The 27,016-nt window shown below is 58.8% G+C and overlaps 1 protein-coding gene across 7 annotated transcripts in view; it reads left to right on the top strand.

Annotated features, from left to right (window-relative positions):
• Positions 1-780: 780 nt before the first annotated feature.
• ZFPM1 (zinc finger protein, FOG family member 1) overlaps positions 781-27,016 on the top strand; it is a 36,048-nt gene continuing 9,812 nt past the window's right edge. The window contains exons 1-4 of one of the 7 annotated variants that reach the window (XM_039696432.1): positions 781-902; positions 16,312-16,443; positions 18,599-18,688; positions 21,017-21,134. In XM_039696432.1, the coding sequence (XP_039552366.1) occupies positions 16,342-16,443; positions 18,599-18,688; positions 21,017-21,134 (310 nt within the window). In that variant the 5' untranslated portion in view covers positions 781-902; positions 16,312-16,341. Of the gene's footprint in view, positions 903-2,371; positions 2,555-12,651; positions 13,973-16,311; positions 16,444-18,598; positions 18,689-21,016; positions 21,135-27,016 lie in introns of those variants that run through there. The other 6 variants (XM_039696433.1, XM_039696431.1, XM_039696434.1 and 3 more) reach the window with 6 other exon arrangements.

Here is a 27,016-nt window from a genome sequence, read left to right as displayed (position 1 = left end):
GTGTCCCCACAGCCCACCAGCCCCCTCCATTGATCCAAAAACTTCTTCATTATTTGGGGAATAATGGCAAATCCACTGGCAAATCCCCCTGATCCAAGGTCAGCCATGGGCAAGGTCCAGGTTGGGAGAAATTGTTGTTTTTCACAGGGCAATATTCCCATCGTGGATTCAAAATCTAAGTGGCTCCTGTTTAACCCACATTTCACCCCAAAATTTCTTCCTGCTCACGGGTCACCTGGCTGGGATGATGCCAAGGGGGGTCCCCAGGACACCCACACCACGCCAGGGTGTCCTGGGGTGTCCCCCACCCCGAGCCAGGGTCATGGTGGCCAGGGAAGTCACAAGTGGGAGGCGTTGGACCATTCATCTGGAAATGAGAGGGGCTCTAAGGGGTCCTAAAGAGCCCACAGAAGGTTTGGGGTGCCCCATAAGAGGCTTTGAGGATCTATAAAAGGTGGATTGGGACACAGTGATGGCACTGAGGTCCCAGAGGGGGGATTGCTGTGAGTGTAGGACCTTCCAGAGACGTCACAAGGGACCCCAAAGTGAAATTTGGGGACCCCAAAGAAGGACTGAAGACCCCAGGGAGGAACTTCAGGATGCTGTGGAACCCAGAAGGGGGGTCCGACCTAACGGGGTGGCACCAGAGACCCGGAGCAGAGGCTGGAGCCTCAGGGGGCTCCCGGAGCGGGACTGGGGACACCCTTGGGATCCTTTGGGATCCTTTGGGGACCTTGGGGTGGGGGGGGGGAGAGGGCACGCAGCAAGCCNNNNTGCGAGCAGCCGGGGGCCCGCCCGCCGCCACCCACCTGCCGCCCGCCCAGCCGCCAGCCGGGGCGCCGGGCTCGCCCCTCGCCGAGCGATGTCCAGGAGGAAACAGAGCAACCCCCGGCAGATCAAACGTGAGTCGCCGCTACCGGCAGCCTCTCCGCCGGTCCCTGCTGGCCGCACCGCCCTCCACCCCCCCCCTTATTATTTTGCGCCACTCCTTCGGCGGCAGCGCTCCCGCTCCCCTTCCCCCGGTGTCCCCGGTACTCCCGGGACACACCCGGGACGGCCGCCCTGGGTGCCCGTTCCCGCTACCGGCCGCTCGCCTGCCTTGGTGTCTGTGGCCGCCGCTGCCCCTCCCGCGCCGCCTCCCCCCCGCCAGCGCGGTGGCTCCGGTACCGGCTCCCGATGGGGGCCCCGATAAGGCTTTAAAATATTCCGTTCTGCAAGTCCCGTCCTGATAACATCGCTCTGTCGGGACGGCCTGAAATTGTGATCTTATCTCCCCCGCCTGCCTCCCATCCAGCGCCGGCAGCCAGGGCCGGGGGCTCCCCAAACCCCCCCCGCAATCGCCGCCGGGCCACCCCGGCCCTGCCGAGGGCTCCTCACCCCTGCCGGGGGCTCCCCATCCACCCTGGGGTACCCCAGCCCTGCCAGGGGCTCCTCCCCGCGGGGACAGCGCCCTGACCCCGCCGGGGCTCCCCTTCCCGCACGGGGACCCCCATTTGCGTGGGCGCTGCTGCACCCGCCGTGCCACCATCCCCATCGTCCCCGTGTGCCATCCTCCCCACCGGGCACGCTGTCCTTGACCCTCCGCCCTGCCCAGTGCCCCCCCGGTCCCGCTGTGCATCCCAGCCCGGGCGGGACCGGCCGCGGGGAAGCGCCGCAGATCCCAGGGGCTTTGGGCACATCCCTGGGCAGTGGATGGAGCTTCCCGGGGGTCGCGCTGCCCGCTCTCCAGCCCATCGGCCGCGCTCTTGTTTTGCTCCAGCCAGGATGTACCAGCGAGGCGGAGAAATCCTGCAAAGTGCTGGAAGTTTTTTTGGTGCCGGGCTCAGCTTTGGCTTTTCTCCTTCCTCCCCGGTGTGTGTGTGTGTGTTTTTTTTTTCTCTTTCCCCCTCGAGTCGATGGAAGCTGGTGATAAGAGGGAGATGGGAGGATAGGGAAGGCTGGCCACCATGTGATAATCTACCTTTATCTTTCTCCTGAAATAATTGCAAGGCTGAGTTGCACCTACCTGTTTCCCTGCCTGGGGTGATTGCCGTGGTGATAACGCTCAGCTAGACTTTTACCCGGGGAGAGTTAAAAATAGTCCCAGCTGCCTCCTTTTTTTTTTTTTCCCTTTTTTCCGGGATACTTTTCTCCTTTGGCTTTCTCCAACTTCCGCGGCTTTATTTCGGCAGAAAGCCCTGCCTGGGTAAGCCCGGCTGGCTGAGCCGGCAGCGTGCGGAGCGGCAGCGCTGGAATGCCCCCGCTCCCGGCGGGATGCCCGCTCCCAGCACCCACCAGCGCGGACTTCACTGCTTTACTGGGGCAAACTGGGGCGGCACGAGGCCGTGGCAGCTCGGCCGGGCGGCGGCGGCTCCCCGTATCTCCTTCCTCTGCTGCTTTTCTGCAGAGATGTGAAGAAATGATAAAGTGGGAGGCTGATCTCAGGCCGCCGGCGATGGCCAAAAGTGATTAAAAGCTGAGAGCTTGGAAGCCTTCCTGTATGTGTCAACATGAAAACAGTCATTAGAGGCGGCGAGCGCGGCGAGAGCGCCCTGCCGCTGCTCCATCGGGGAAGGTATGCATGAATCAGGGCTCCGGTAACCAGACTCCTCTCATGTACAGACCGGACCTGTTTCCACAAAGTCTATCCTCCTTATCATCTCGGCTGGAGCATTAAAAACCTCCTCCAGATCGCTATCTGCTGATTTTATTTTTCCTGGGTGACGCGATGTTCTCGCTCTGCCTTCGCCCTTCTCTTGTGGGGTTGGGGTTTTGTTGTTTTTTTTGGGTTTTTTTTTGAAGCGCGATGCGAGGCGCAGATTAAGGCTCGCGGGGAGATCGCCGGGAGAGCGGGCGATCGCCAGCAGAGATAAGACCGAGATCAGACACCGGACTATATTTAACCAGCTGCTTTAACCTTCCTCCCCTTGGTGCCTTTCCGGGCTGGAGCCGTTCGGGGATGGAGGGGCCGGGGGTGCCCGCCCCGAGCCCCCGGCAGCGGCGGTGGCACGCCGTGGGGAGGCTCCCCAAGCCGATTGCATCGCGATGGTGGCTTTCGATAGCACACAAAACACCCCGAGCATCTCTCCCTTTCATTTCTGGGGGTTCCTGCCCGCCGAGGACAGTTTCTTTCCATCCCTGCCTGTACCACCAACCTCCCTGCAGCTGCTTCTGCCTTATGGGGTGGCTCATTTTTTTTTTCTTTCTCTCTCTTTTTTTTTTTTTTTTTTTTTGTGTGTGTGTCTGTCTTTTGTTCTGCTGGTAGATAGATGTGAGGGGCTGATAGGGAGCAGGAGCTGATCTCCAAGGCAGATAGCCTGTTATATTTATTAACTTCAAACATGGGAGCGCGGGCGCCCAGCTGATGAGCGAGGCTCTGGCAGCTGCCGGTGCTTTCGCAGCGCCGGGTCCTGCGATGGGGGAGCCTGATAAGCGGCAGATTGATCTCATCGCGCTGATGTGCCTCCCCCTCCCTTGTTCTTTTAATACAGATATTTTTTCATTATTTTTTTTGTTCCTAAGCGAGCTGGAAGCGAATGTTTTGTCATAGTTGCAGGGGCCTGTTTGTGGTTATTATATTTTTTTTTATGGTGGTGGTTTTTTTTTTTTCTTTTTTCCTTTTCCCTTTTTATTCTGCGCTCAGCTACAGTAGATCTGAGCTCCTGATAAGCGCCAAGCCCCGATCTCCATCCTGATAGAGATTGCCAGGGCTGATAAGGACCACTTATCTCTCCCCAGCAGACCGGAGCAGGATTCGCTACAACAACAAACACGGCAAAGAGGGGCAAAAGGGCTCCAACAATTTGTTCCACTGCAAACGTGATTAACGCAGGCACTTTAATTATCTGATGGGGGGCAGCTGCATGTGTGTTTTTATTTCTCAAGGTGGTGGGGTGGTTTCCCCCCCTCCACGTGCTCTGTGAGGCGAGCTGGCTTGAGAAGCCGAGCTCTCCCAGCTCCTGTTATCGGCTGCAGATGTTGCATTAGTTTGATGAGAGCTTTGACTTTTTTTGATGATTATCTCCCATTCTGCTCCGCCGCACGGGCTGGGGAGGGGGGCGGGGGGAGGTGAAAACACCGTCATATTTTTGCATGTGGATTTTCTTTAATTGCTATTAGATGGTGTCAGATAACGAGCGCGATCTGCGCTGTTAAGCCGCATCTCTTGATGGGGTGCGCTGGGCCGGGTGGTTTTATTTTTTTCCTTTCCTCCTGCACGCTCGGCTGCTCCCCGGTCCCGCGTGGGCTCGGGAAGGGGACGCTGGAGCCGGGCAGGGGGTGGCCGTGGGAGAGCCGTCCTTCCCGGGAGCTTGGAAAATTGCCTTTCTTTTAAAGATGACAGTGGCCAAGGCAGCGTCTATTTTTAGCGGCGGCGTGGTGAGCCGGTGGCGTGGGATGCTCCCGGCACGCCTCCTGCCCGCTCCTTCCCGCTGCCTTCCCTCCCCGAGTCGCTCCTTCCCTTCCAGGTGACTGTGTTTCAACCTCCTCTGCTTGTTGCTTTCTTTTTTGTTTATTTTTTTTAACCTGTTTTTCCCTCTGCGCTCCGATGCAGCTGCACTTTTCTATCCCCGCCACCTCCGTGCCTCAGTTTCCCCATCCGCGCCTCGGGGGTGGGGGTGTTTGGGGAGGTGCTACCCCGGGGTGCTCCGTGGGATGGGGAGGGTTTGCTCCCAGGATGAGCCAGCTCCCAGCAGGACCTCCCAAAACCAGAATTTTCTGCACATCCCGGGGCTCCCTCAGGCTGCCAGCCCCCCTGTACCCCACTTGTGGCACCCCAGGGTGGCATCCCCGTGTCCCACATGTCTGTGACACCCACGGGCGCTGCCTGCCTGCCAACCCCTCCCCTCTTGTGCAAACGCCCCGGGGCTGTTGCCAGCCCTGGCGAGGTGGCACCGAGCTGGCAGGGGTGCGGGTGGCACTCGCAGCTGGCAGGGGTGCGGGTGGCAGAGCCCTGGGGCACAGCTGCCCCCGCAGGGGCTCTGCCCAGCCCGGCTCCTGGGACGTGCCGTGGGTGACACTGGGGGCTCCCAGGGCTGGGGAGCATCGTGGTGGGGTGGGATGGGGCAGGCACCGGTGGGGTGCGCCCAGCAGAGCCCACTGTGGGCAGTTGTGCCAGCCATGCCCAGGTGTTTCCCACAGGGCACGTTCCTGCCCAGAGGAGGGTCTGCCCCAGCCTCAGGTGGTGCTGGAAGAAGTTTCCCTCCTCTTGCTCCAGGTGTGAGCATCCTGCAGGCCCCAGCTCCAGGAGAAGGTTGGCAGCTGGTGGCCCAGGGGACAGCTCGGAGCAGGGAATCCCTTCACCATGGATAAGGGAGAGATGGCACTGCTGGTCAGTGCCACCACCCCTGAGCATCCTGCAGGCCCCAGCTCCAGGAGAAGGTTGGCAGCTGGTGGCCCAGGGGACAGCTCGGAGCAGGGAATCCCTGCTCCGATAAGGAGAGATGGCACTGCTGGTCAGTGCCGCCACCCTGTGCCCTGCCAGCCGTGGGACACTGCATCCCTCGATGCCAGGGAGCCCTGCAGGCCCTTTTGGGTGCTGGGGGTGCGTCCCAGCATGGCTCTCCCTGGCACCCCCATGTCTGCAGCAGGGAATCCCTTCACCATGGATAAGGGAGAGATGGCACTGCTGGTCAGTGCCACCACCCCGTGCCCTGCCAGCCGTGGGACACTGCATCCCTCAGTGCCAGGGAGCCCTGCAGGCCCTTTTGGGGTGCTGGGGGTGCATCCCAGCATGGCTCCCCCTGGCACCCCCATGTCTGCAGTGGGCAGCAGAGGAGGATGAGGGGGATGCTCGGGGAGCCAGGGCTGGAGCCGGGCTGGCCACGGCCAAACCAGTTCTGCCGAGGGCCCGGGGAGGTGAGGAAGGCTGTGCCAGCAGCTCCTTCCAGGGCTGTGGGCGCCAGGGTTGGGTTTTGTGTCTGCTGCTGCTCTTCCTCCTCCTGAGCCCCCGGGGGACACCCCCACACCATCCCCAGCCCGGGCACGGAGCCACGGTGATGGACTGTCCCTGGCATCCCGGGGAAGCCACCTCCAGCCGGGATTTACACCTCGGGATCCCAAGTGGCGAGGTTGGGCAAGGTCTTATTTTCCGTGGTGAATCACGAGGCCACCTAGCAAGCTGCAGCCTCCCCTTTGGCCAAGTTGTGATGCGGCCAGCTCGGCAATCAGGGAGGAAAGCAATCCTATCCCCACGGGTGTTGCAGGAGTTGTGCAAGGAGGCAGTGCCACGGCACAGGTGATCTGAGGTTCCTGGACAGGGGATGCCAGCGGGACCCCCTGGCATCACCCCAAAGGCATCACCCTGTCCACGTCCATCCTGGCGCAGGAATCTCCGTGCTGTGGGACATTCCCAGCCCTGAGGGGACACCCACGTTCCTGGGAAAGGAAAGGACCACGCTGCCCAGAGTGGGAGCAGCAGGCTGGGGATGGAGCTGCTGGGCCCTGCGTGGTGCTGCTGGATTTGTGGTCAAACGCAGCCGTGCTGGCCGAAGGAAGAGGATGTTTTCAGGATGTTTTCCATCCGTCCTGCTGCAAAAAAACCCCGTGATCCACCTTGGAAAACACTGGATGGGGCGTTGCTGTGGAGGGAAAACCAGCCCAGAGCTTCCATGGAGGCACAGCCAGGGCTGAGAGCCGATGCTGCCCGGAGAGAGGGATGTGAGGAACCGGCAGGAGCGAGGAACCTGGAGCTTCCCGGAATTCACAATGTTGAAAAAGATGAATTGGAAAAGGCCTCTGTGCCAGCCCTGCACTGCACTCCACCTCTGCTCCATGCTGAGGATGTGGATTTTTCTTCCCGTGGGGCCAAGAAATCAGCTCCCCCACTTTGGAGAGGAGCAGGAATGGCAGCAGGAGGCCAGTATCTCCCTTTTTTTTCTGCGCCACATCCCATGACCGCTTTTGCTGCCTGACTCAGGGCTTTTGGCCGCCCCAGCTTGGCCGGGCTGTGTCCTGCTGCTCCTTTTATCAGGAAAGTTCAAGTGTTTCGGGGTAATACAGTTCCCTCTTCCGATGGCTGCCCGGTAAAGGCTCCACATTGTTCCTGCAGCAACATGTTTTTTTGGAAGGGCTGAAATGCCGAAAGGAATGCAACTGCTGACCTTGGGCTGCAGTGGGGTTAAGGAGTGTGTGCCTATGAGTCACTCCAGATAAGAGCCTTCCACGGCTTTTTTCCTCCAAAATAATTCTTTATCTCCTCTTTCTCACATCAACATATTTTCTTGACATCTCCCCTCCGATAGTGCGTGGAGGAAATGTGCTCCTCGGATTTGTTCATCTGATGAAATGTGGATCCATTGTTTTCCCTCGGCCTTGGCCGGCCAGAGCCTGACCCCAGGATTTGGGGATGCGCCTCCAAGCCAGAGCCAGGGCTTGGGGATGCTCAGTGGGGTCGGGGTCCCTGAGCTTTGGGAGTGCTCAGGAGGGTCATGGCTGGGAGATTTTGGGGTCAGTGCGTGGGGTTTTGGGATGTTTGTTGGCGTCAGGGCCTGGAGCTTTGGCAGTATTTAGGATCGGTGCCTTTGTTTTTGGGGATGTTTGGTGAGGTCAGTGCCTGGAGATTTATGGGATGTTCAGTGGGGTCGGTGCCTGGAGTTCTGGGAATATTTAGGAAAGGTGCCTGCTGTTTTGGGAATGCAAACCCAGGGTTTGGGAATGTTTGTTGGGGTCAGGGCCTGGAGCTTTGGCAGTATTTAGGGTTGGTGCCTGTGTGGGATGTTTGTTGGGGTCAGGGCCTGGATCTTTGGCAGTATTTAGGGTCGGTGCCTGTATTTTTGGGGATGGTTGGTGGGGTCTGTGCCTGGAGATTTTTGGGCTGTTCAATGGAGTTGGTGCCTGGAGCTTTGGCAGCATTTAGGAATGGTGCCTGCAGTTTTGGGAATGCAACCCAGGGTTTGGGATGTTTGATGGGATTGGTGTCTGGAGCTTTGGCAGTATTTAGGATTGGTGCCTGTGTTTTTTGGGATGTTCAATGTAGTCAGTGCCTGGAGCTTTAGGAATGGTGCCTGCAGTTTTGGGAATGCAAACCCAGGCTTTGGGGATGTTTGATGGGGTGGGTACCCCTTGCTTTAGGGATGAGCTTTGGGGTTGATGCCCAGGATTTTGGGCATGTTTGGCACTCTGGACTTTGGGGATTCCCCACGGATTCAGTGCCTGGGGGCTTTAAGGATGCGCCTTGGGGTCAGTGCCAGGAATTTATGGATGCTTGAAGGAGTCTGGGGATGCACCTTAAGGCTGTGCTGAGCCTTTAGGGATGCTCAGTAGGGTCAGTGCCTGTAGCTTCAGGAATGTGCCTTGGGATGGTACCCAGGGTTTTGGGATGCTTGGTGAGATTGGTGCCTGGGGTTTTGGGGATACTTCTCTGGGTTTGGGGGTGTGCCTTAGGATTGATACCCAGAGCTTTTGTGATGCTCTATGGGGTCAGCCCGGGGGGCTTTTGGAGCTGTTCCTCCAGGACAGCACCTGGCAGGCAGAGCATCCCCAGGAGGCAAACCCGCTCTCCCTCCCCTCCCCGCTCCGCCGGCAAGTTTGGCCGCTCTCTCTCTTCTCCGTCTCCCAGCCGAGGCCTCTCATGCTCCTCGCAGCTCCTATGATAATGCGGAAAGTTGAACTGGCCCCATTACTGCGCTGCGATGGTTGCGGCGATAAGGGCGCGATAATGGCAGCGATAGCGGCGGCTCGGTAGCCAATGGCTCCGCCGCTGCTGCCATTAACATTCCCCACCACGGCCGGGCTCGGAGCTGCCTATCTGCTCTCCATTTCCACTCCTCCGCTAGATAAGAATGGAAATACTGACTTCATAGCTCACTGATTAAAGTGTCTGGATTTCTTGATAATACACAGATAAATTATGTTTTTCAAAAAGAAGGTAGGGAAGGGAGTGCGAGGGGAGGGAAAAACCTCCAGTCCATTTTTATTTTATTTTTTTTTTCCCCTTCCTTCCCTGTTTCTGGCGGTGCCCTGGGAGTTGGGAAAAAACCTCCAGTCCATTTTTATTTTTTTTTTTTTTTTCCCCTTCCTTCCCTCTTTCTGGCGGTGCCCTGGGAGTTGGGTTTTTGCTGCTCCAAAATGCCCTTCCCAGCTGGAAGGCAGAGCCCTGGGAGGTGCCCTCAGGAATGGGGGGAAAAAGGATTTTTGGGGTGTAGGGCAGCCCTGTGCTGGGATGGAGATGCTGTTCCGGCACCCAGGGACCTGCTGCCATCACTTTGCCAGCTGTGCCACGTGCTGATCCTGGTGGTGGCTGGGCCATCTCCAGGTGGGATCTGTCCCCAGCTGGATGCACCAGAGATGCTCGTGAAGCATCTCCATTTCTGTTTGCACCTCCCTGTTTCTGCTGCAGGGTGCTGGATACTTTGGAGCAGCCTCATCCCTCTGCCCTGTCCATACTCAGCTCCTTGGCTTTCCTCACTCATCCCCACTGGAGCAAACAGCTTTGAGACTTCTTAGTTTGGAGAAGGTATCGACCACGAGCCTCTGAGTTTGTTTCATCTAAATATAAAACTAAAGAGCAAACAGTATAAAGTTCATTTTTTAATGTGCTGCCCCATTCCAGTTGGGCTGCTCTCTTTATTTTTTTTAGGGGAACTGTGATAAAAAGCAGAGATAAAGCCAGGACTGTTTTGTGTAGGAGTCGGTATCTGCGTTATCTATCTCCCTTTTTCACTCTCCGGGCAGCTCTGTTGTTTTTCGCTCTTATCTCGCTCCACCAAAATGCCAAGAACAGGAAAAAAAAATTAGAAAAAAGAAAGAGAGAGGCAGCACAGGCACGTTTGCACAGAGAGAACTCGGTGTCCACGGAGCAGGGTGGGAGAAGGGCCTGGAGTTGGAGGAAGAGGAGGGTTGAGGTGCTGGGAAGGATTTTGGGAGCAGGGCTGTGCCAGGGACCTCCATGTGCCAGGTTTGGTGCCAGCTGCTCTCAGATTGGCCACCCAACCTGGCTGTGCCCTCTGAGGGTCCTTCCCTGCCCCTGGAGCCCCCACGGTTCCTGCTGGTTGCCCTGGAGTGCTCCAGGTGGCCCTGGGAGCTGGGATTGGGCATCCTGTGGGACTGGGAGCAGCGGGGACATCCCAGCCACAGCATCTTTGCTGAGGCCCCCTTGTCCCCATCCCTGTCCCCATCCCTCAGGCCTGGTTGTCACCCAGGGCTGTCACAGACTGCAGGGCTTGGGGTGGCACTGAAAACCATCCCTGTTCCCTTTCCATTGCTTTTGGGAGCTGGCAGGACCTGGAGCCGCTTCCCACAGGAGGGGGGATGGCTCCAGCTCAGCATCTCTGGGTAATTTGTCGCTGGATTAGCCCAGAGCTTGACCTCTGTCCTCGCTGTCACCTGGTGCTGATGTGCTGGAGTGCTGCCTGAGCATCCCCACCCCCAGCCATTCCCGCCTGGAACGTCTTTATTCCAGGTGGGAGAAGAAGTGTCCGAATTGAGGGCTTTTCCCCCAGTTCCACCCTTTGGCAGGGAGCAGGGGTGGCGTGCTTGGAGCCTGAACTTCCTGCATGGAATTTCCTTTCCGTCTTGTTGCGTATCCAGCTGCTCCCGAAGCTCTCACATCCTGGATCACCATGGGCACCAACACCTCACACCGCTCTTGGATGGGGCTTGGATGGAGACCCCTCCAGTGCCCCCAGGAAGGGCTGCTCCTCCTCTCCCAGTCTCAGCTGCCTCAGTTTCCCCGCTGTGCTCCGAGCAGCCTGTCGTGGCTCCGTGCGCTCTCCAGGCCACGTTCAGCGCATCCCTTCTCCGGAGCATCCCCATCCATCTGCTGCGCCAGGCACGGCTCCGTTCCGCTCTCTCCTCTCTCCAAATCTATCAGGGCCTTATCGACCCCATCTGAAACCTAAAGTCACTCCATTGTCATTGTCCCCGGATTTCTTCCCCGGCTCCTTCCCCTCCCTCGCGCGCGGCTGATCCGCCGGCCGCTCCTGTTGGGAATGGCGGCCCCCGGAGCGCCCCAATCTCCCGGAATCTCTCGGTGCTTTATCGGCCCATCGGAGCCGGGGCTGGCGGGGCCGGCGCTGGCGCCGCTCGCTGCTGATAAAGTTACAGAGTTCAGGCAGTGATGAATGTTCAGTAACTGCACCCGCCGCGATCCCGCCTGGGCTTGGCAGCGCGAGCAGCTCCGGCTGAAACCAATCCCTCCCCTATCAGCAGCGCTGCTCTTTCTCAGGCTCGGCCTCTCCCCGCTGCTGCTCTTCCCTGGGGGGCTCCCCTGGGGCAGCGCAGCACCCAGGGATGCTCCGGGGGCTCTGTCCCTGGCGGGTGGTTCTGGATTTGGCCCTGGAATGGTTTGGGTTGGGAAGGAGCGTGGAGCTCATCTGGATCCTGGGCAGGGACCTTCCACCAGACCAGGCTGTGGTGGTTGGGGCAGAGCAGCTCCCCAGCAGTCACTGGAGCATCCCATCCCATCCCAGCCTTCCCAACACCTCCATTCCCGCCCTGTCCTTGTTCCCCTCCTGGAAAAATTAGGCCTAGGTATATTAAAAATGTAACCATTATTAAAAATGTAACCATTATTATAAATGTAACCATTATTATAAACCTAATCATTATTATAAACTTAATAATTATTACAAATACCATCCCCTGAGAATTGGCAGCATCACCCATCCCCTTCATGCCCCCACCATTTCTTATTCCCCCACCCCTTCCTTTATTCCCCTTCCTGGTATAAATTAGGCCTAATAGATTATCAGTATAATAATGTTAATCATTATAAAGCCCCTCATGAGCTGTTGGAGCATCTTCCCATCAAGAATTACAGCATCACCCAGCACCTGTGTCCCCTATTCCCTTCCTGGATAAATTAGGCCTAAATACTAAAATGTAATAAGTCTATAAATTTAATTTATACATTATTATAAATATCCCCCATGAACAATCCCACTATCCCTACCATCTTATAAATTATTACAAGTATCCCCCATCAGCAAGCCCTACCACCTCCTGGATAACCCAGTAATAATTTAATACCAAACCATGATCAATACATTATAAATCCTCCCCTGCACCTTCTGATCCTCCAGCCATACTTTTTTTTCCTCGTCCTTTTCCCCTAGGGCACCACGGGCAGGGTCAGGGTGAGTTTTATCTGGAGGTGATGGAGAAGGGCCCCAAATTTGAGATAAAGCCCCCTGGGGCTGGCCCCAGCCGCTATCGGCTCCGTGCACGGGGCTGATCTTTCGTGGGGAGATACCCACGGGAAGAGCCTGGCCTGGGATGCTGCAGCCAGGCTGATAGGGGACAGGGCTGATTTGTGCTCCAAAAACCCTTTTCCTCTCGAAAGGACCCCAAATTTAGTGCAGCATCACCGGAAGAGCCTGGCCTGGGATGCTGCAGCCAGGCTGATAGGGGACAGGGCTCCAAAAGCCTTTTTCCTCTCAAAAGGACCCCAAACTATTGGAATTTAGTGCAGCATCACCGGGGGAGATCTCCCGGTGGATCAGTACCGCGCCCAGCGCCGGCGCGTTTGTCCCGGCTTGGCATTCCCGATCCGCCGGGAACCGGGGAGCAGCCGAGGTCGTTGGTAAAACAAACATCGGCAGGGCCCAGGGAGGAATTGGGTGAGAAGAGCGGGCGGGTGGCCCATCAGATAGCGGGATTTGCAGCCCGGGTTGTTCTCCGGGTGTTTCTGGCAGCGGGGCGGGCGCGGCACAGCCCCGCCACCGGAGCCGGGGAATCCCGGGATGCTCCAGACCCCACCAGGGCTGCCTGTGCTGAGGGAGCAGCTGGGACTGGCTCCAGGAGCATCTTTACCTCAGGAATCTTTCCCTGTTCCTGCAGCACTTTGCTCTTGGCTCCATGATTTAGGGGGAAAAGAGGCGATTTAGGGCAGCGAGGAAGCGATGCCTGAGTGGAATTCTCACATTTCCAGCCTGAGGTGATGGACGAGTGTCCTGGTGATGCTTTGTGCATCCCAAAACCCGGTTTGGAGCCTTGCCCACTTGCTTTTGGGTTGGTTTTCATTATTATTATTGTTATTATTATTGTGGTTTTTTAATTGGAAGAGGATAGTGCCAGCGCAGGGATGAGGAGGAGCTGGAAGGATGGAGAAGGGATCCTCCATTATGTTGCCTGTCTGGTGGAGTTGGAATGTCCCTCAGGATGCCCTGGCACAGCTGAGATGTCCCCACTGTCCCTCCCAGTGACACCCAGAGCCAAGGCTGAGCTTTGAGGTGCCTGGAGAGGAGGTTTGGGATGTGAGTTCACCCAGGCCCAGGCTCTGTCCCTCATTCCCTGACTCCTGGAGCCCTCCTTGGACTCATCCCCTGCCCGATGGGACTTGGAGGAATTTTTATTTTTAGAAATAAGGGTTGTGGATTCCCAGAACGGTTTGGGTTGGAAGGACCTTAAAGCTCATCTCCTTCCTCCCCCTCCACGGGCGGGGACACATTCCATTTAGCCCAGGTTGCTCCAGCCCCATCCAACCTGGCCTTGAACGCTTCCAGAGATGGGAATTGGAAAGGAGTCGGATGGGAAATTTTATTTAAATTCGTATTTAAAAATAAACACTTGGAGCTGACAGCAGCACGGAGCGCCAGCCGGCGAAGGCAGGTTGCCACCAGCCTGCACGTGTTCCCGATCCAGGACCTGCTTTCCACCACGGGAACTCCTCCTCCTCTTCCTCCTCCTCCTCCTCCTCCTCCCTGCTCCAGAGCCGGTGGGAAAGTCTGTGGCTGTTGCTATTTTCTATCTGTTATCAAGGCCTCTTATCACTTTGCTCTTGTCTCTGTGCCGGCTCTCCGAGCGCCCAGGGTCTCGCTCTTGGCAGCCTGGAAAAGTCCCCCCTCCTCCTTGATTCCCTATATTCTTTTGCCTTTTATTTAATTTACCAGCTAAGCACAAAGAATCAAGAAAAGCTTTATTGTTCCTGCGCTGGGAGAGCCTTAATTGGAGTGCAGTGATCAAATCATTACCTGGATAACGCCGGGGTTCCCTGGGAATGCCGACCCTCGGCCCAGCCCTGCTGACACGGGCACGGCGCCTCAGCTCCCTGCAAGTTTGTACAGTCACTGTCTTTTTTTTATTATTATTATTTTTATTTGAGGGGAAAAAAGAAGAAAAAAAGGGGGAAGAAAAAAAGAAATCCTTGCTCGTTATCAATAAAAAAAAGGAGGGAGGGAGAAGAGTTAATCGTCGAAGCGGAGTATCTTGGAAGGGAGCGTTTTTTGGCTCTTCCCCTCTCTGTAAAACCAGCCTCAGTAATTCAGTTTTAAAGCATGAAAAAAGGGAGTTGATGAAATTCCACTATCAGCACTGAACCAATATGCAAAATATCTCGCCGAGAATCAAATAGCTATTATGTTTTCATTTCCATTTCAGCGTATTTGCTTAATGAAGAATAGACAGATCAGGCCAGCCGAGGGAGGCTGTGTGCGGTGATAACTGTGCAGGGCTCCCAGCAATCCCGGGCAAGTGACGCTCCCTCCGCTCCTGCTCCACGCTCCCTCTCCCTCACTCGCCTTTTTTTTTCCCTTTTTCCCCCTTTTTATGATTTTTTTTTTCCCAGTGGTTGGTTTAACCCGCGCAGCTGGGAGTGCTGGCAGTGTGTCCCTGGGGCTGGTGGGCAGTGGGATGCTGCAGTGGGGTTGGGATACACCCAAGGATACAATTCTGGGATGCTGTTGGCCATCCAGCCTCCCCGTGGGCACTGGGTGACACCATGGTCCCCAAAACCCTGGGTTTACAGGCTTGGATTTATCTTATTTTTGTTCTATTTTTATTTATATTTATCTGCTTTATTCATCCCCATCTCCCTTGTGCTTGGGGGTGTGACATGGGATGCATCCATGGAATGTGTGAGATTCCAGGATGCTGTTGGCCATCAATTGTCCCTATATCAGGTTTGACACGTTGGATTTATATGGAGCAGCCTCATCTTCCTCGTGGCTGGAACTTGGCGTTTTGGGGTGGGATGTGGGTGGTCCCAGGATGCATCCAGGCATCACAGTGACAACATTCTGGGCTTGCTGATTCCCCACCATCCCTGTAGGCACTGGGTGTCACCACGGTGGCCAAACCCCAGCTGGATTTAGATGGAGCATCCCCATCTCCTCCCTGACTGGGGATGGGTGTGGGTCATCCCAGGTGGATCAGGGACCCCAGTGACGTTGGCCACCCATCATCCCTGTAGGAACTTGGTGGCACCACAGCACTCAAACTCCTGTTGGATTTATATGGAGCATCCAGTTGGATTTATATGGGGCATCCCCATTTCCCTCCTGGCTGGGGATGGGTATTTTGGGGTGGGATTTGGGATGCATCCAGAGACCATGGATGGGATGCTGTTGGCTGCCCATCATCCTGTAGGCCAGGTACCCAAAGCCATCCTCCTCCTGCTTCCTGCTCTTCCCAGGCAGGATGTGGGTGGTCTTGGCACCCTTGGGTGGGTGCCCAGTGCCCTCCTGGTCCCACCCATCCCTTCCCAGCCCCATCCACCCCTGCCTGGGCAGGCTGGAGGTGCCAAACCCCGGCGCAGGCGAGCGTCGGGTTAACTTTATCAGAAGCCCAAGAGCCGTGAAGGCGTGAAGGAAGAAATTAGCCTAACAATGTTTCATTTACAGCGGGAGAAACGATTTGTTAGCTGGCGATTGTTTCTGAATATTATCAGAGCCTTTTTAATTGTGCTGGAACTGAAATTAGCAGAATTAGAATAAATTGCCTTCCCTTCTCCGGCAGCCTCTTTATTCACGCTCATTGTTGTGTGCTTTGTATAGATTATGGGTTCTTTGTTCTGCTGCTGTAAATATACATGCCTGGAGTCACGGCGAGCAGCTGAGGTCTGCAGACGGGCTGGCCCCGCTCTGGTCCCCCCGTGGTCCCCAGTCCCGGGCCCGGCAGCCCCCGGCGTCGTGTGGCACCAGCCATGTGTGCCACCGGGGCTGGGCCGTGCCTGCCTGGCTGGGGACACGGCTGCGTTGCCATGGAAACGGCCGAGAGGGATGGCAGGGCTGGGGGGTGTCCCCCGTGTGCACCCTGTTTGTCCCCGTGTCCCCCTGCGGTGCCATCCCTGGGGTCTGTGTCACCTGTCGGATAAGGGGTGGTGGGGACCATTTCTGGGGTCCCTTTTGGGGACAGGTGATCTGCACGCACCCCTCTTGCTGCCAGGCTGATTCCCCACAGTGCCACAGGGAGGGGACACCTGGAGCAAGACATGGCCACTCTGCAAGGGGACAGTGTTCCCCAGGGAGCTGCTCTGCAGGGATGGCCACGCAGGGCTTTCCCTTCCTTCCCCGTGGGGCATTTCCTGCCAGCATCCTGGTTCCCAGCTGGGAAATCCCCCTGGCACCTCTTCCCCCCGGCTGTGCCCTCCTCACCGCCCTGTCCGTGTTCCCACAGGGTCCCTGGCAGCGATGGAGGAAGGTGAGGATGCCCCGGCAGGGGACAGGAGCCCCTCGGAGAGGGACGGGGCCGCCTCGGACTGCGAGGGCTCCGCCGAGCGCGACACCTGCAGCCCCCCCGGCAGTGAAGGTGAGCCCGGGCTGTCCCTGCTGTCCCCTCCCCATGGGGACAGGCGCTGCCACCAGAGCAACCTGCAGGGTGTTAGCTCAGGAAGCAGCCTGGCCACCCCTCGGGGCTGGGGGCAAGTGACAGCTCTGTGTCCCTGGGGGGTTCCATGCCTCTGGGGACAGCCCAGCTTGCAAAGTTGTGTCCCTTGGGGTGTAGAGTCACATAGTCAGGGTTTAAAGTGACCTTTCACAGGGATCTAAAGTGACTTTTGGGATATAAAGTGACCCCTTAGGTGCAGAGTGATCCTTGCCCTTACCCTGGGGTGCAAAGTCACGTTCCCTTAGGGTGCAAAGTGTCCCATCCCAGGGATGCAGGGTGACCTCTCGGGGTGCAAAGTCACATCCTGTACCACACAAAGCTCCTCTCCCCACCCACGATGAAAGTCACGTCCCTTGGGGTGCAAAGTTCCCCCTCCCGAGGGGACAAAGTCACATCCCTTGGTGTACCAAGTGACTCCCCCGGCGTGCCAAGCAGCCCCAGGGGCTGCAGCTGGTGGCCCTGGCAGTGGCAGGGGTGGGCTGGGGGCACGGGGCCGTTGGTGGCACCGTGCTGGCCACGCGGCCGCCAGGCTGCCGCCGTGCCGTGCCGAGCCGTGCCGCGCCCCAAAGGTGGCTGCGGCTCAGGGCCGGGCTGAAACAGTCCCAGATATCCTCCGAGTTCCTTCCTGTGGAGGTGGGGGCAAATCCCAATCAGTTAATGTTTGCAGTGCCCTTTGAGATAACGGCGCCGGGGCAAGGCTGCGCCGCCTCAGCGACACGGCTCCCGGCAAACCCCGCTGCCTCCAGCTGCAGCCGGGGACAAGCGTCCCCAAAAGCAGGGCAGCCAGGCCACGGAGCACCAGGGATCCACAGCAGCTGGGGCAGGGAAGGACCCCGACAGCCGGGATGGGGAAGGGATCCTGGGAGTTGGGGCACGAGGGATCCCGATAGTTGAGTAGGGAAGGGACCCCAACATTTGGGGCAAGGAAGGGACCCTGATAACCCCAACAGGATGAGGTGGGGGATCCTGGGAGTTGGGGCACGAGGGATCATGATAGTTGAGTAGGGAAGGGACCCTGATAACCCCAACAGGGTGAGGTAAGGAGAGATCACAAGGCAGGAAAGGGACCCCAATAATGGGGGGCAAGGAAAGGACCTCAGTAGCTGGGGCAGGGAGGGGACCCCAGTATTTGGGGCAGGCCAGGGACCCCAAAGCTGGGACAAGGAGTGGACCCTAGTTGGAGCAAGGAGAGACCCCGATTTCAGCAAAAGGACCCCAACAGGCAGGACAAGGAAGGGATCCTACAGCAAAGCAGGGCAGGGAGCCTGATAATTGGAACAGGGAGGGGACCTGATAAGTGGAGCAGGGAAGGGACCCCAGTACCTGAGTCAGGGAGGTCTCCCAGGCAAACTTTGCTCGGTGGTGGAGGGAATCAGGGCTCTTATCTGATGGGGGAGCCGGGCTGGGGGCGAGGAGCCGAGCCGGGGCGCGGAGCTGCACCTGGCACTGGCCTGCCTCGATAAAGAGGTGATAGCAGAGATAAGGCCCAGCAGCAATAACGGCCACTAAAGCTTTCAGCGCGATGGATAAAAATCGATATGCCAGGCACTTTGATTTATAGCCAAAAATAATAGGACTTTTATACCCGGTGATTGATTTATTTGATGTTAATCATTGCGCTTATCACCTGTATTAATAATCTCCAATGGCGGTGACGTCACCCCTGGGCGGCCGCGGTGGCGCCGATCGATTGGGCTCCGCTGCTCGATCCGCCCGGGACGCCAAGGCAAACATGTACTTTGGGCACTAATCTGCCACACTGTCATATGCAGATTGCCTTTATCAGCCCATCTCCAGCAGCAGTTAATGGAGAAAATAATTGTTATCAAGTTGCTATGAATACGCCGCAAATAGAGCCGTGAGGGGAGCGGGGCTCGGCCCGCCGGCGTGGCGTGGCACGGCTGTGCCAGGGGTTTGGGCTGGGGTGCAGGGGCTTGGCTGGGCTGGTGGGGCGTTCCCAGGGGGATGTGGATCACATCCCCACCCCGGTGTCGCTGCTCCGGTGGTCCCAGCCCCTGTGGAATGCTGCCTCTGGAATGCCCTGCTCCTGACCTGCTGCCTTCCCCTCCTGCTGCAGAGTCCAGAGATGCTCTGGAGAGTCCCAAGGAGCCAGAGAAGCCTGATCCTGGAGAAAACCCCCAGGAGCCAGACACCTGGAATGGGCCAGGTGAGTCTGCTGTGGGGGCATCCTCTCCATCCCAGTGTCCTGACTGGATGTGCTGGAGCAGCCCTCCAGCATTCACCTCCTCCTGCAAGCACCAGTATGAGAGCAGGACTGGGAGCTGGGCAGGCTGCAAACCCCAGAACTCCTGCTGGAGGGGAGGTGTGAGGTGGTGGTTGTCATCCCTGACATCTCCAGGGTGCTGTTGGGATGGTAAAACCATGGATTTGGGAGCAGCAGGGATGCCATCCCCGCAGCTGGCATCACACTCCCTGGCACTGGCAGGGTTTGGCCCGTCTTGTGTCACACCAGAGCACTTCACCAACATCCTGACAACCACAAGAGCGACGCTGGGGTGGTTTGGTGATGGTTATCAAAACCCCAAGGAGCAAATTCAGCCTCTATCTCCCCCTGGTATCTCCACGACAGGGCGGCGGGCACCGGGGCACCAGCGAGGCCAGGCTGGCCCTGTGGGCAGCCCCAGCCCTATCAGCCACTATCTCCAAAGCCACGGGGTTACAGATGGGTGCCACACGGATTCACAGAATCACGGAATGCCTGGGGCAGGGGGGGAGCTCTGGAGATCATCCAGCCCAAGGCAGGGACACCTGGAGCAGGAGACACATCCAGGTGGGTTTGGGATGGCTCCAGACAGGAGACCCCACACCCCTGGGCAGCTGTGCCACCCTCCATGGGTAGTTCTTCCTCATGTTGAGGTGGAACTTCCCGTGGTTTAGTTTGTCCATCACTCCTCGTTTCGGGTGAGTTGTTCTGTTGGGAACAGCTCCTGGCAGGTGGATGGGGATGGCACCAGGGGGACCTGGCACCCCCAAGGGTGAATGTGCCACATTTCAGGCCCCGTGGGTGCTGCCCACAGCCTGCTCCTCCCTTTGGGGGCAGCGCTGGGCAGTGTGACCCCGCTGAGGACAGCCATGGCCCTTTGGGGATGGCCGCAGCGGGCAGGCCCCGCTGTGTCCCCAAGGCCAGCAGGCTGCGGTGCCTCGGGAGCCTGGGAAGCGGTGCCTGCCAGCACACGTGCTCCTGCAGCTGCCCAGGTCCCCAGGGAGCCCCGCTCCCTCCCCTTCCTGCCGACCCCGCTGATATCCCGGCCCTTCCTGCGTGCCGGCCAGGAAGGAGCTGCGAGGCCACCCCCGGCTCCTCCTTATCTGCTCCCAGCCCTTTGCCCCAGCGCTCCGGGACCCCAGGGCAGGGCGGGAGTGGGCTGCAGCTCCCACCCCCCAGATCCCCCCATTCCTTAGGGGGTCACCGCACCCCACTCATCCCAAAGCTCCCGGGAGGATCCTGGCTGAGGCCGTGCCTCCCCTTCCCCCTCGCCTCTGGGGGAGCGGGGTTATTCGCATTCTTTATGTAAAAGAGATTTTATTATCGGGGCCCGGCAGCCCCTCTGCGTTCTGGTAATTGCCGCGGTGTCGATGGCGGTGCGGCTGGAGCTGCCGGGGTCCGGCGATGCCGCGCCGATAGGGCGTTCCTCCCGCGCCAACCGCCGCCACGGCCCGGCTATCAGGGGCTCTGCAGGCTCGCCACTTATCAGGGATGGAGCTGGCGAAAAGGGAAGCTGGGAGCTGCCTGAATTTTCTGCTTTATCTGGCGGGATCCGCCGGGTGTCAGCCGTGGAGGATGCGCCGCGCCCGGGGGGGTTCTGTTCTCGGCCCCCCGGGAGCTTTGGGGGGTCACTGGGTCACCCCCGCTGTGGGATGGTGTTCCCAGAGGTCATCCCGCTGTTCCAGAGGGGATGTGGCATGCTGGACCTCGCCCTGGGGCTGCCTGGCCCCACGTGGCAGGAGGAAGAAGGATTTTGGTTTAGCTTTGAAATGACCTTGTTCCCTGGAGGGGGATGAGGCTTGTCCGGCTGATGGGCAAGTTCCCAGGAGCTGGAGGCTGAAATCCCAAATTTAGGAGTGTTTACAGAGGTGCCACCCTTCATCCAGAGTGCTGGGACAGCCTGGCTCTGTTCTGCTTGCCCGTGGGATCATGGGTGGAGCGTGGCCATGCCCTGTGCTCCCTCCATCCTCTGCCGGGGCTGGAGGCAGGATGTTCGTCCTTCCCAGATTGCTCCAAACCATCCCAAATTCCCCCAAACCTCTCCCCACAGCCCCAGGGGATGGAGCCCCCCTCCATCCATGCCTCAGGTTTCCATCTTTCCCACTCATTTTGGTTTGCCCTGGACAAGGGTGGGTAGCAGAGAATTTTGGGAGCAGCCTCCAGCTCCCATGCCAGGGCTGCCCCATCCCTGCCCAGCCAACCTCAGCAATTCCAGCCAGCTTTCCCAGAAGGATAAGAGGAAAAACTCTGACAAATTTCCCATGGAGCCAGGGCAGGAATGCAGCAGAGAAGAGCCCTGCTGAGGGACAGGCTGCTCAGCTCGTGATGAGCCAGCAGAGAATTCCCACGGGGAGCTGCTGGGAATCCTGGATTCTTCCCTTTCCACCAGGTAGGATGGAGCTTTTTGCTTTTTGTCCTTGTGGGGACACCACAGGCAGGGACAGGATTGGAGGAGCTGTGACTAAACCCATTCTTTTGCATTATCCCACCCAGCCATGTCCCACCTGGGAATTCCCAGGGAATTCTTCACCCCCTTCCCTGCACCAGCATCGCTGTTTGCAGCTCCACCTTGCTGAGCCCCAAGCCCTGCTGCTGTCTTGCCTGTTTGGGCTTTATTTAATAACTAATTCCTAATTATGAAATATGAATTTAATATTAATATCTCCTCTGGGCAGTAATGATGGCTCTGGGTCGATTACAGAGCTCAGGCTCCTCTCCTGATCCCCCAAACCCCTCATCTCCCATCCTCCATATCAGGATGGCACAGAGCAACTCCTCTTTTTTATTTTTTTGTGCATCTAATTAAAACTCCCAAGTCCTTTTTTTCCCCCCCCCTTTTCCTCCCAGCTCCCCCTTCCCTTCAGTTGTGTTTATCTCCCTCTTCAATAATCTCTGGCTGCCCAGGGTTTGTCTGGAAACCTCAGGGTTCATTATCGGGGCGAGCAGGGCACAATGGGGGGGACGGCTGGTCCGGGGGGGCAGGGCCCTGCCACATCTGCCCCATCCCTCCCCCTCCACCCTGGTATGTGTGGGTGGGAAAAATCATCCCAGCAATTCCCTGTTATCGCTGGGAGCAGAGCAGCAGGGAGCTGTGTCTGTGGGAGGCTGCGGGGGGATGGGGGCACTTGGGATTCGGGGCACTGGCACCCCCAGAGCCCCAAACCAGGGGTGCCCAGCGCCCTGAAATCCTCCCCCTGCCCCACGGGTGTCCTGCCAATGGCAGCGGGGTGGGGACGGTCCCAGCAGGGATCCCTGGATTTGGGATGGGGAAGGGCACCCGTCCCTGCTGGGGGATGTCCTCCTGTGCCTGGGTCACTGCAGGGTGCAGGGGACAGCTTGGGGACACTGAAGGGATGCTCCAACTGGTCTGGGGACGTTGCTGAGTGGAAGGATGATCAGACTGGTTTGGGGACAGTGACAGTGTGGAGGGATGCTCAGGGTGTTGGGGACAGTGACAGTGTGGAGGGATGCTCAGGGATTTTGGGGACAGTGACAGTGTGGAGGGATGCTCAGGGTGTTGGGGACAGTGACAGCGTGGAGGGATGCTCAGGGATTTTGGGGACAGTGACAATGCAGAGGGATGCTCAGGGTGTTGGGGACAGTGACAGTGTGGAGGGATGCTCAGGGATTTTGGGGACAGTGAGAGCATGGAGGGATGCTCAGGGTGTTGGGGACAGTGACAATGCAGAGGGATGCTCAGGGTGTTGGGGACAGTGACAGTGTGGAGGGATGCTCAGGGTGTTGGGGACAGTGACAGCATGGAGGGATGCTCAGGCATGGTTCCCATTTTCCCTGGCATTTTCCAGTGTCCTGCACTCTCGTGGTGAGAGCCCTGAGGACGACGCCTCCAGGCTGGTGCTGATTGACAGCTGTCAATCACTCACCTTACTGCTCTGCCCTGCCTGGATCTGAGGCCCGGTGGGGATGTGGGGCTTGGACCCCCCTCCTCCATCTGGGTGCCCCCTCCTGGGGGTGCTCCCACCCCCCTCAGGCTCTGTGGCAGAGTCCCCCTGCGGTCCCCTCCCCTTTTCCGGACGGGATATCTTCCCTCTGCATCGGCTCCGGGGGCCCCTGCATCCCCTTCCTCCCCAGCTTCCTGCCCCCCCAGTGCCCCTTCCCTCTGCCTGGGCACAGCCAGGGGTCCCAGCAGCCCCGGAGAGGGGACAGGGTGTCCCTGGCACGGGGGTCATGCCATGCTGGCAGCCCCGGGGCAGCCAGGAAGTTTTCCTCACTCCCATCCTTCCTGAGTGCTTTCTGCTGTTTTTTCCCCAGTGTTTATTCCTGTCCCCAGGACACAGGTCACAGGTCCCGTGTGTTTCCTGGATGTCCCTTGTGAGCCCCAGGGAACAGGGGCTGCCTAGGGATGGCAGCACCCCAGGCATGGGAGCCCCTTGGGAGGGGGCCATGAGTGGGGACAGAGCAGGGACAGGGCACAGAGGTCCTGGCAGCCCCAGGGAAGCCAGGAACTTTTCCTGTTTCCCATCCTCCCTGAGCTTTTCCTGACCTTATTCCCAGTGTTTCCATCCACATCCCTGCAGGCACAGGTCCCAGTTGTTCCCTGGGATGGGAACCCCTTGTCATGGGATGGCAGCACCTCAGGGATGGGCACCCCTTGGGATGGGGACCCTTCCCAGCCCCATCCCGGCAAGGCACAGCAACACCCCAAAGGCAAATGTCCCGGGAATGCTTATCAGCCCATCCTGCAGGGGCAGGGCACCCCAGCTTCCGTGGGGTGATCCCAGGGAACACGTGGCACGGCCGGTGCCACCCCGCTGCCAGCGCCTGCCAGCTGTGCCCCACAGCTGGCAAGCAGGGGAGAGCCCTTTTGGGGTGCAGCCCCTCCTGTGTGTGCAGCCCCCCTGTGCAGCCCCCCCGGGCGCTGGGTGGTGCCCAGGGGCAGGGCCTGGCTGCTCCATTACCCCGGGGCAGGGTTCAGCCCGATAAGGAGTCGCTTTTGGACTCGGGCAGCAAACAATCAATAGGTGGCAAGCGATGGGCAGCAGAGATAAAGGCAGAAATCCCCCCTGGCTCCCGCCCCACCGGGGCCTCCCCTGCACCCCAAACCGGGGGGCAGAGCCACAGCCACCCCTCTCCATCCACAGGGCTGAGCCCAAGCAGAGCTGAGCCCAGCAAGGCTCGATTTAAACCCTCCTCACTCCTTTGTCGTCCCCAAGGCTGCCCTGATTACTCGAGCACCCGGGACGGCAAAGCCGGGATAATCTCCTTAGCCCCTTTGGAGAGATTTCCCTTTGTGAGCGGAGGTGAAGAGTGGAGATGCTGCGTGTTCACAGCTTAAGACTCTTCCCAATCGGCTCCCTCCATCTTATCGGAGCGGTGCCATCACATCATTGCAGTAGTTGAGTTGTCAGGATTTATTCCTTCCGCCGCGCTCTCGCCGCTTCTAAAAACAGCAGCTGGGGCTGGGCCGGGGCTGCTGGGGGAACTGGGGGGAACTGGGGCTTCTCCAGCTGGGATTTCCCCAGGCAGGAGCAGGGGAGCCATGGCAGGTTGGGTGGCCATTGATGGATCCATCCCTCCCTCCATCCCTCTGCCAGGCCAGCTCCTGCAGCCCCCCACGTTTGCTCCTGGATGTTCCAGAGGTGCAGCCACATCCAGGCACTCCCATCTGCTTTCCTTGCAGGAGGGAAGGGCAGAGGGGCCCCAGACAAACCCACCCATCCCATTCCAAGCTGCTTCCACATCCCTTTGCCTCAACTGCATCCACAGGAGTGGAATCACATCCAAACGAACTGTTCAGCCCCTCAGGAGGAATCTGGATGTCCATCCCTCCATCCATCCCCATCTCCAGTCTCCATCCCCAGGGCTGGATCAGCCCCCCAGCTGGCACAGGGCTCTGAGTTCCATGGGAGCAGGATGGCTGATCCCGGGATGTGATCCCATGACACACTGATAGCAGTATTTATCCTGATTGTATCCAGGCAGCTGCAAACACTGCAGGGACCGCCGAGCCCGGGTGCCCACCGAGGGCCAGAGCAGTTGGTCTGGATGTGGTTCAAGCCCTCTGGGTGCAGCTGAGGCAAAGGGATGAGGGAACAGTTTGGGATGGGATGGGGAGGGATGAGTGGGTTTGTCCGGGGGCCCTCTGCCCTTCCCTCCTGCTCGCTCCCACAAGGAAAGGAAATGGGGGTGCCTGGATGTGGCTGCATCTCCAGAGCTTCCAGTGCTGCTCCTGGCAGTGCCACTCCTCTCCCTGGCCCTGGGAGTGCTGTGGTCACCGTGCCCGTGGGCTCTGGCCTTCCTCTCCATCACACCCCGTGCTGGAGGTGATGCCTCCCTGGAATTGTGCACCCCCACAGGCTTCCTCCCTCCCCTGTGCCCACCTGGACCCTGGGGATGGGCAGGAATGTGGGTGCCAGCCATGCCTGCTTGGCCATGGGGTGGTGACAGGATTAATCTTTGCTCCTGGCACAGCTCAGCCACAGATTCCTGTGGAATCTCTCGATGGGAAGATAAGCTGGGAGCAGCCCCTGTTCCCAGTCCATGTCACACCAGGCAGGTGAAACCCGGCTCTCTGGGCTTTTCCCTCCTTCCTCCCTTCCTGCTTCCCTTCCTTCCTTCCTCCCTGCTGCTTTTCTCTGTGCCCCAGAGCAAACAGGCCGGTCCCTGCCCAATTTGGTTAATGAGCTGGGAGATAAGCCCTGCTCCCTGATAAGGAGGGACCGATGGCCAGGTGAGATACCTGGGGGGTGTTCACCTGCCAGGGGATCCCACAGGGAGCTGCAGCCCAGGGACTTTGCTCCAGGACACCCCAGGGGCTGGCAGAGCTCTTCCCAGCCTTCAGGCAGCGGGCTGTGCCTGGATCCGTGGTGGGATCCCTCCCTGCAGCCTGGTGGTCCCACTGGGGACACAGCTTGCTGCCTTTGGGCTTTGTTCCCGGCGTGGAGCACACAGCATCTCCCAGGCCTCCCCACCATTTCCCTGTTCCCTCTCAGCTGTGTGTTTAGCTGGAAAAATCCTCTTTTCCCTCCTTTTTCCCCTCGCTGTGTTAACGTGGGTGCAGCGCAGGGGCTCTGGCAGCATCCCTGGCTGGCTCACCCCGCTGGAGGAGCTCCCAGCACATGGAGCAGGGGTTCAGCACCCTCACTGGGGTTCCAGCACCCCGTTTGGGGTGGGTGGAGGCCGCGGGGTGCTGGAAGGAGCAGGGCTGGCTGTGGCAGCACTATTTTTGTCCCCCTGTCTGGAACGGTTTTCTCTTTATCAGCGCCTGCGTGTTTTCTCTGCTGGGGATTGATACACACAAGATGAAGTGCTCTGACATGGGAAGTGTCAGGCGAATGCTCTTATCTCGGAGACATGGTCTCCTGACCCAAACGCTGCTGATTACCAGTGAGCCGGGGAAGGGGGGGCACCCGCAGGGGGACGTGGCTGTTGGGCCAGAGCTCCCCAAAAGCAGCCGGGAGCCTCGGGGTGGCAAAGCCAGAGGGGAGCCAGCACTGCTGGGGGTTTAGGGGTGGTGGGGAGGGTGGCAGGGACCAGCTTGGTGGCCCCGAACACCTCGGGGATGCTGAGGTTGGGGGGAGTCCAGCACGCCTTTGGGAATCAGATGGGAGGCGCTGGAAATGTGGAATGATGTGAGGGTGTGACTGCCCCGCTCAGCCCCGAGGCCACTCTGGTGGTCACTCTGCTCCCTGCCTGCCCCAGTCCTTCACGGACGCTTCCTCAGGCTCAGTTTGTGCCAGGGAATAAATCCCAACAGCTCCTCAAAGGCCTCATCCCTCCTCCTCTTCCTCCTCCTCCTCCCTGTGCTGAGGTGGAGCTGCTGGGGAAATGGGCAGGGGGATGCAGGGCAGGAGGATGCCAGGGATGTGGGGTGGCAGGATGCCAGGGATGCCGGGCAGGCACAGCCTGTGCCATGCTCATTCCCAAAACCCCTTTGCAGGGATGAGATCCCAGCTAGAAACAGAGCTGGATCTCCGTGGCCGGGGTGGCTTTGGGAGCTCCAGGGGCTCCCAGGCTGTGGGATTGGGAATGCAGCACGGGGGAGCTGAGGCAGAGCCCATCCCCAGCAGTGCTGGGGGCTGTGGCACAGGGCTGGAGGGTGCCAGGGTGACCCCAAACACCCCCCAGACCTCACAGAACCAGCGGGCTCTGCCCAGGTGGCACCGGCTGCTCCCCGGGCTGTGCTCCAGGCAGTCCCCAGTGGCCCGGGGTGGGCAGAGGGGACCCGCGGGTGGCAGTGGCACCTGGGCGATGGCAGGTGACACCTCCCAGTCGCTCACCTCAGCTCACCCCAGCGCCGGGAGGATCCAG

The sequence above is a fragment of the Passer montanus genome, unplaced genomic scaffold (genome assembly GCF_014805655.1).
Source record: "Passer montanus isolate IOZ18808 unplaced genomic scaffold, ASM1480565v1 scaffold98, whole genome shotgun sequence".
Taxonomy (NCBI): domain Eukaryota; kingdom Metazoa; phylum Chordata; class Aves; order Passeriformes; family Passeridae; genus Passer; species Passer montanus.
This window is presented reverse-complemented; position numbering and strand designations above follow the sequence as displayed.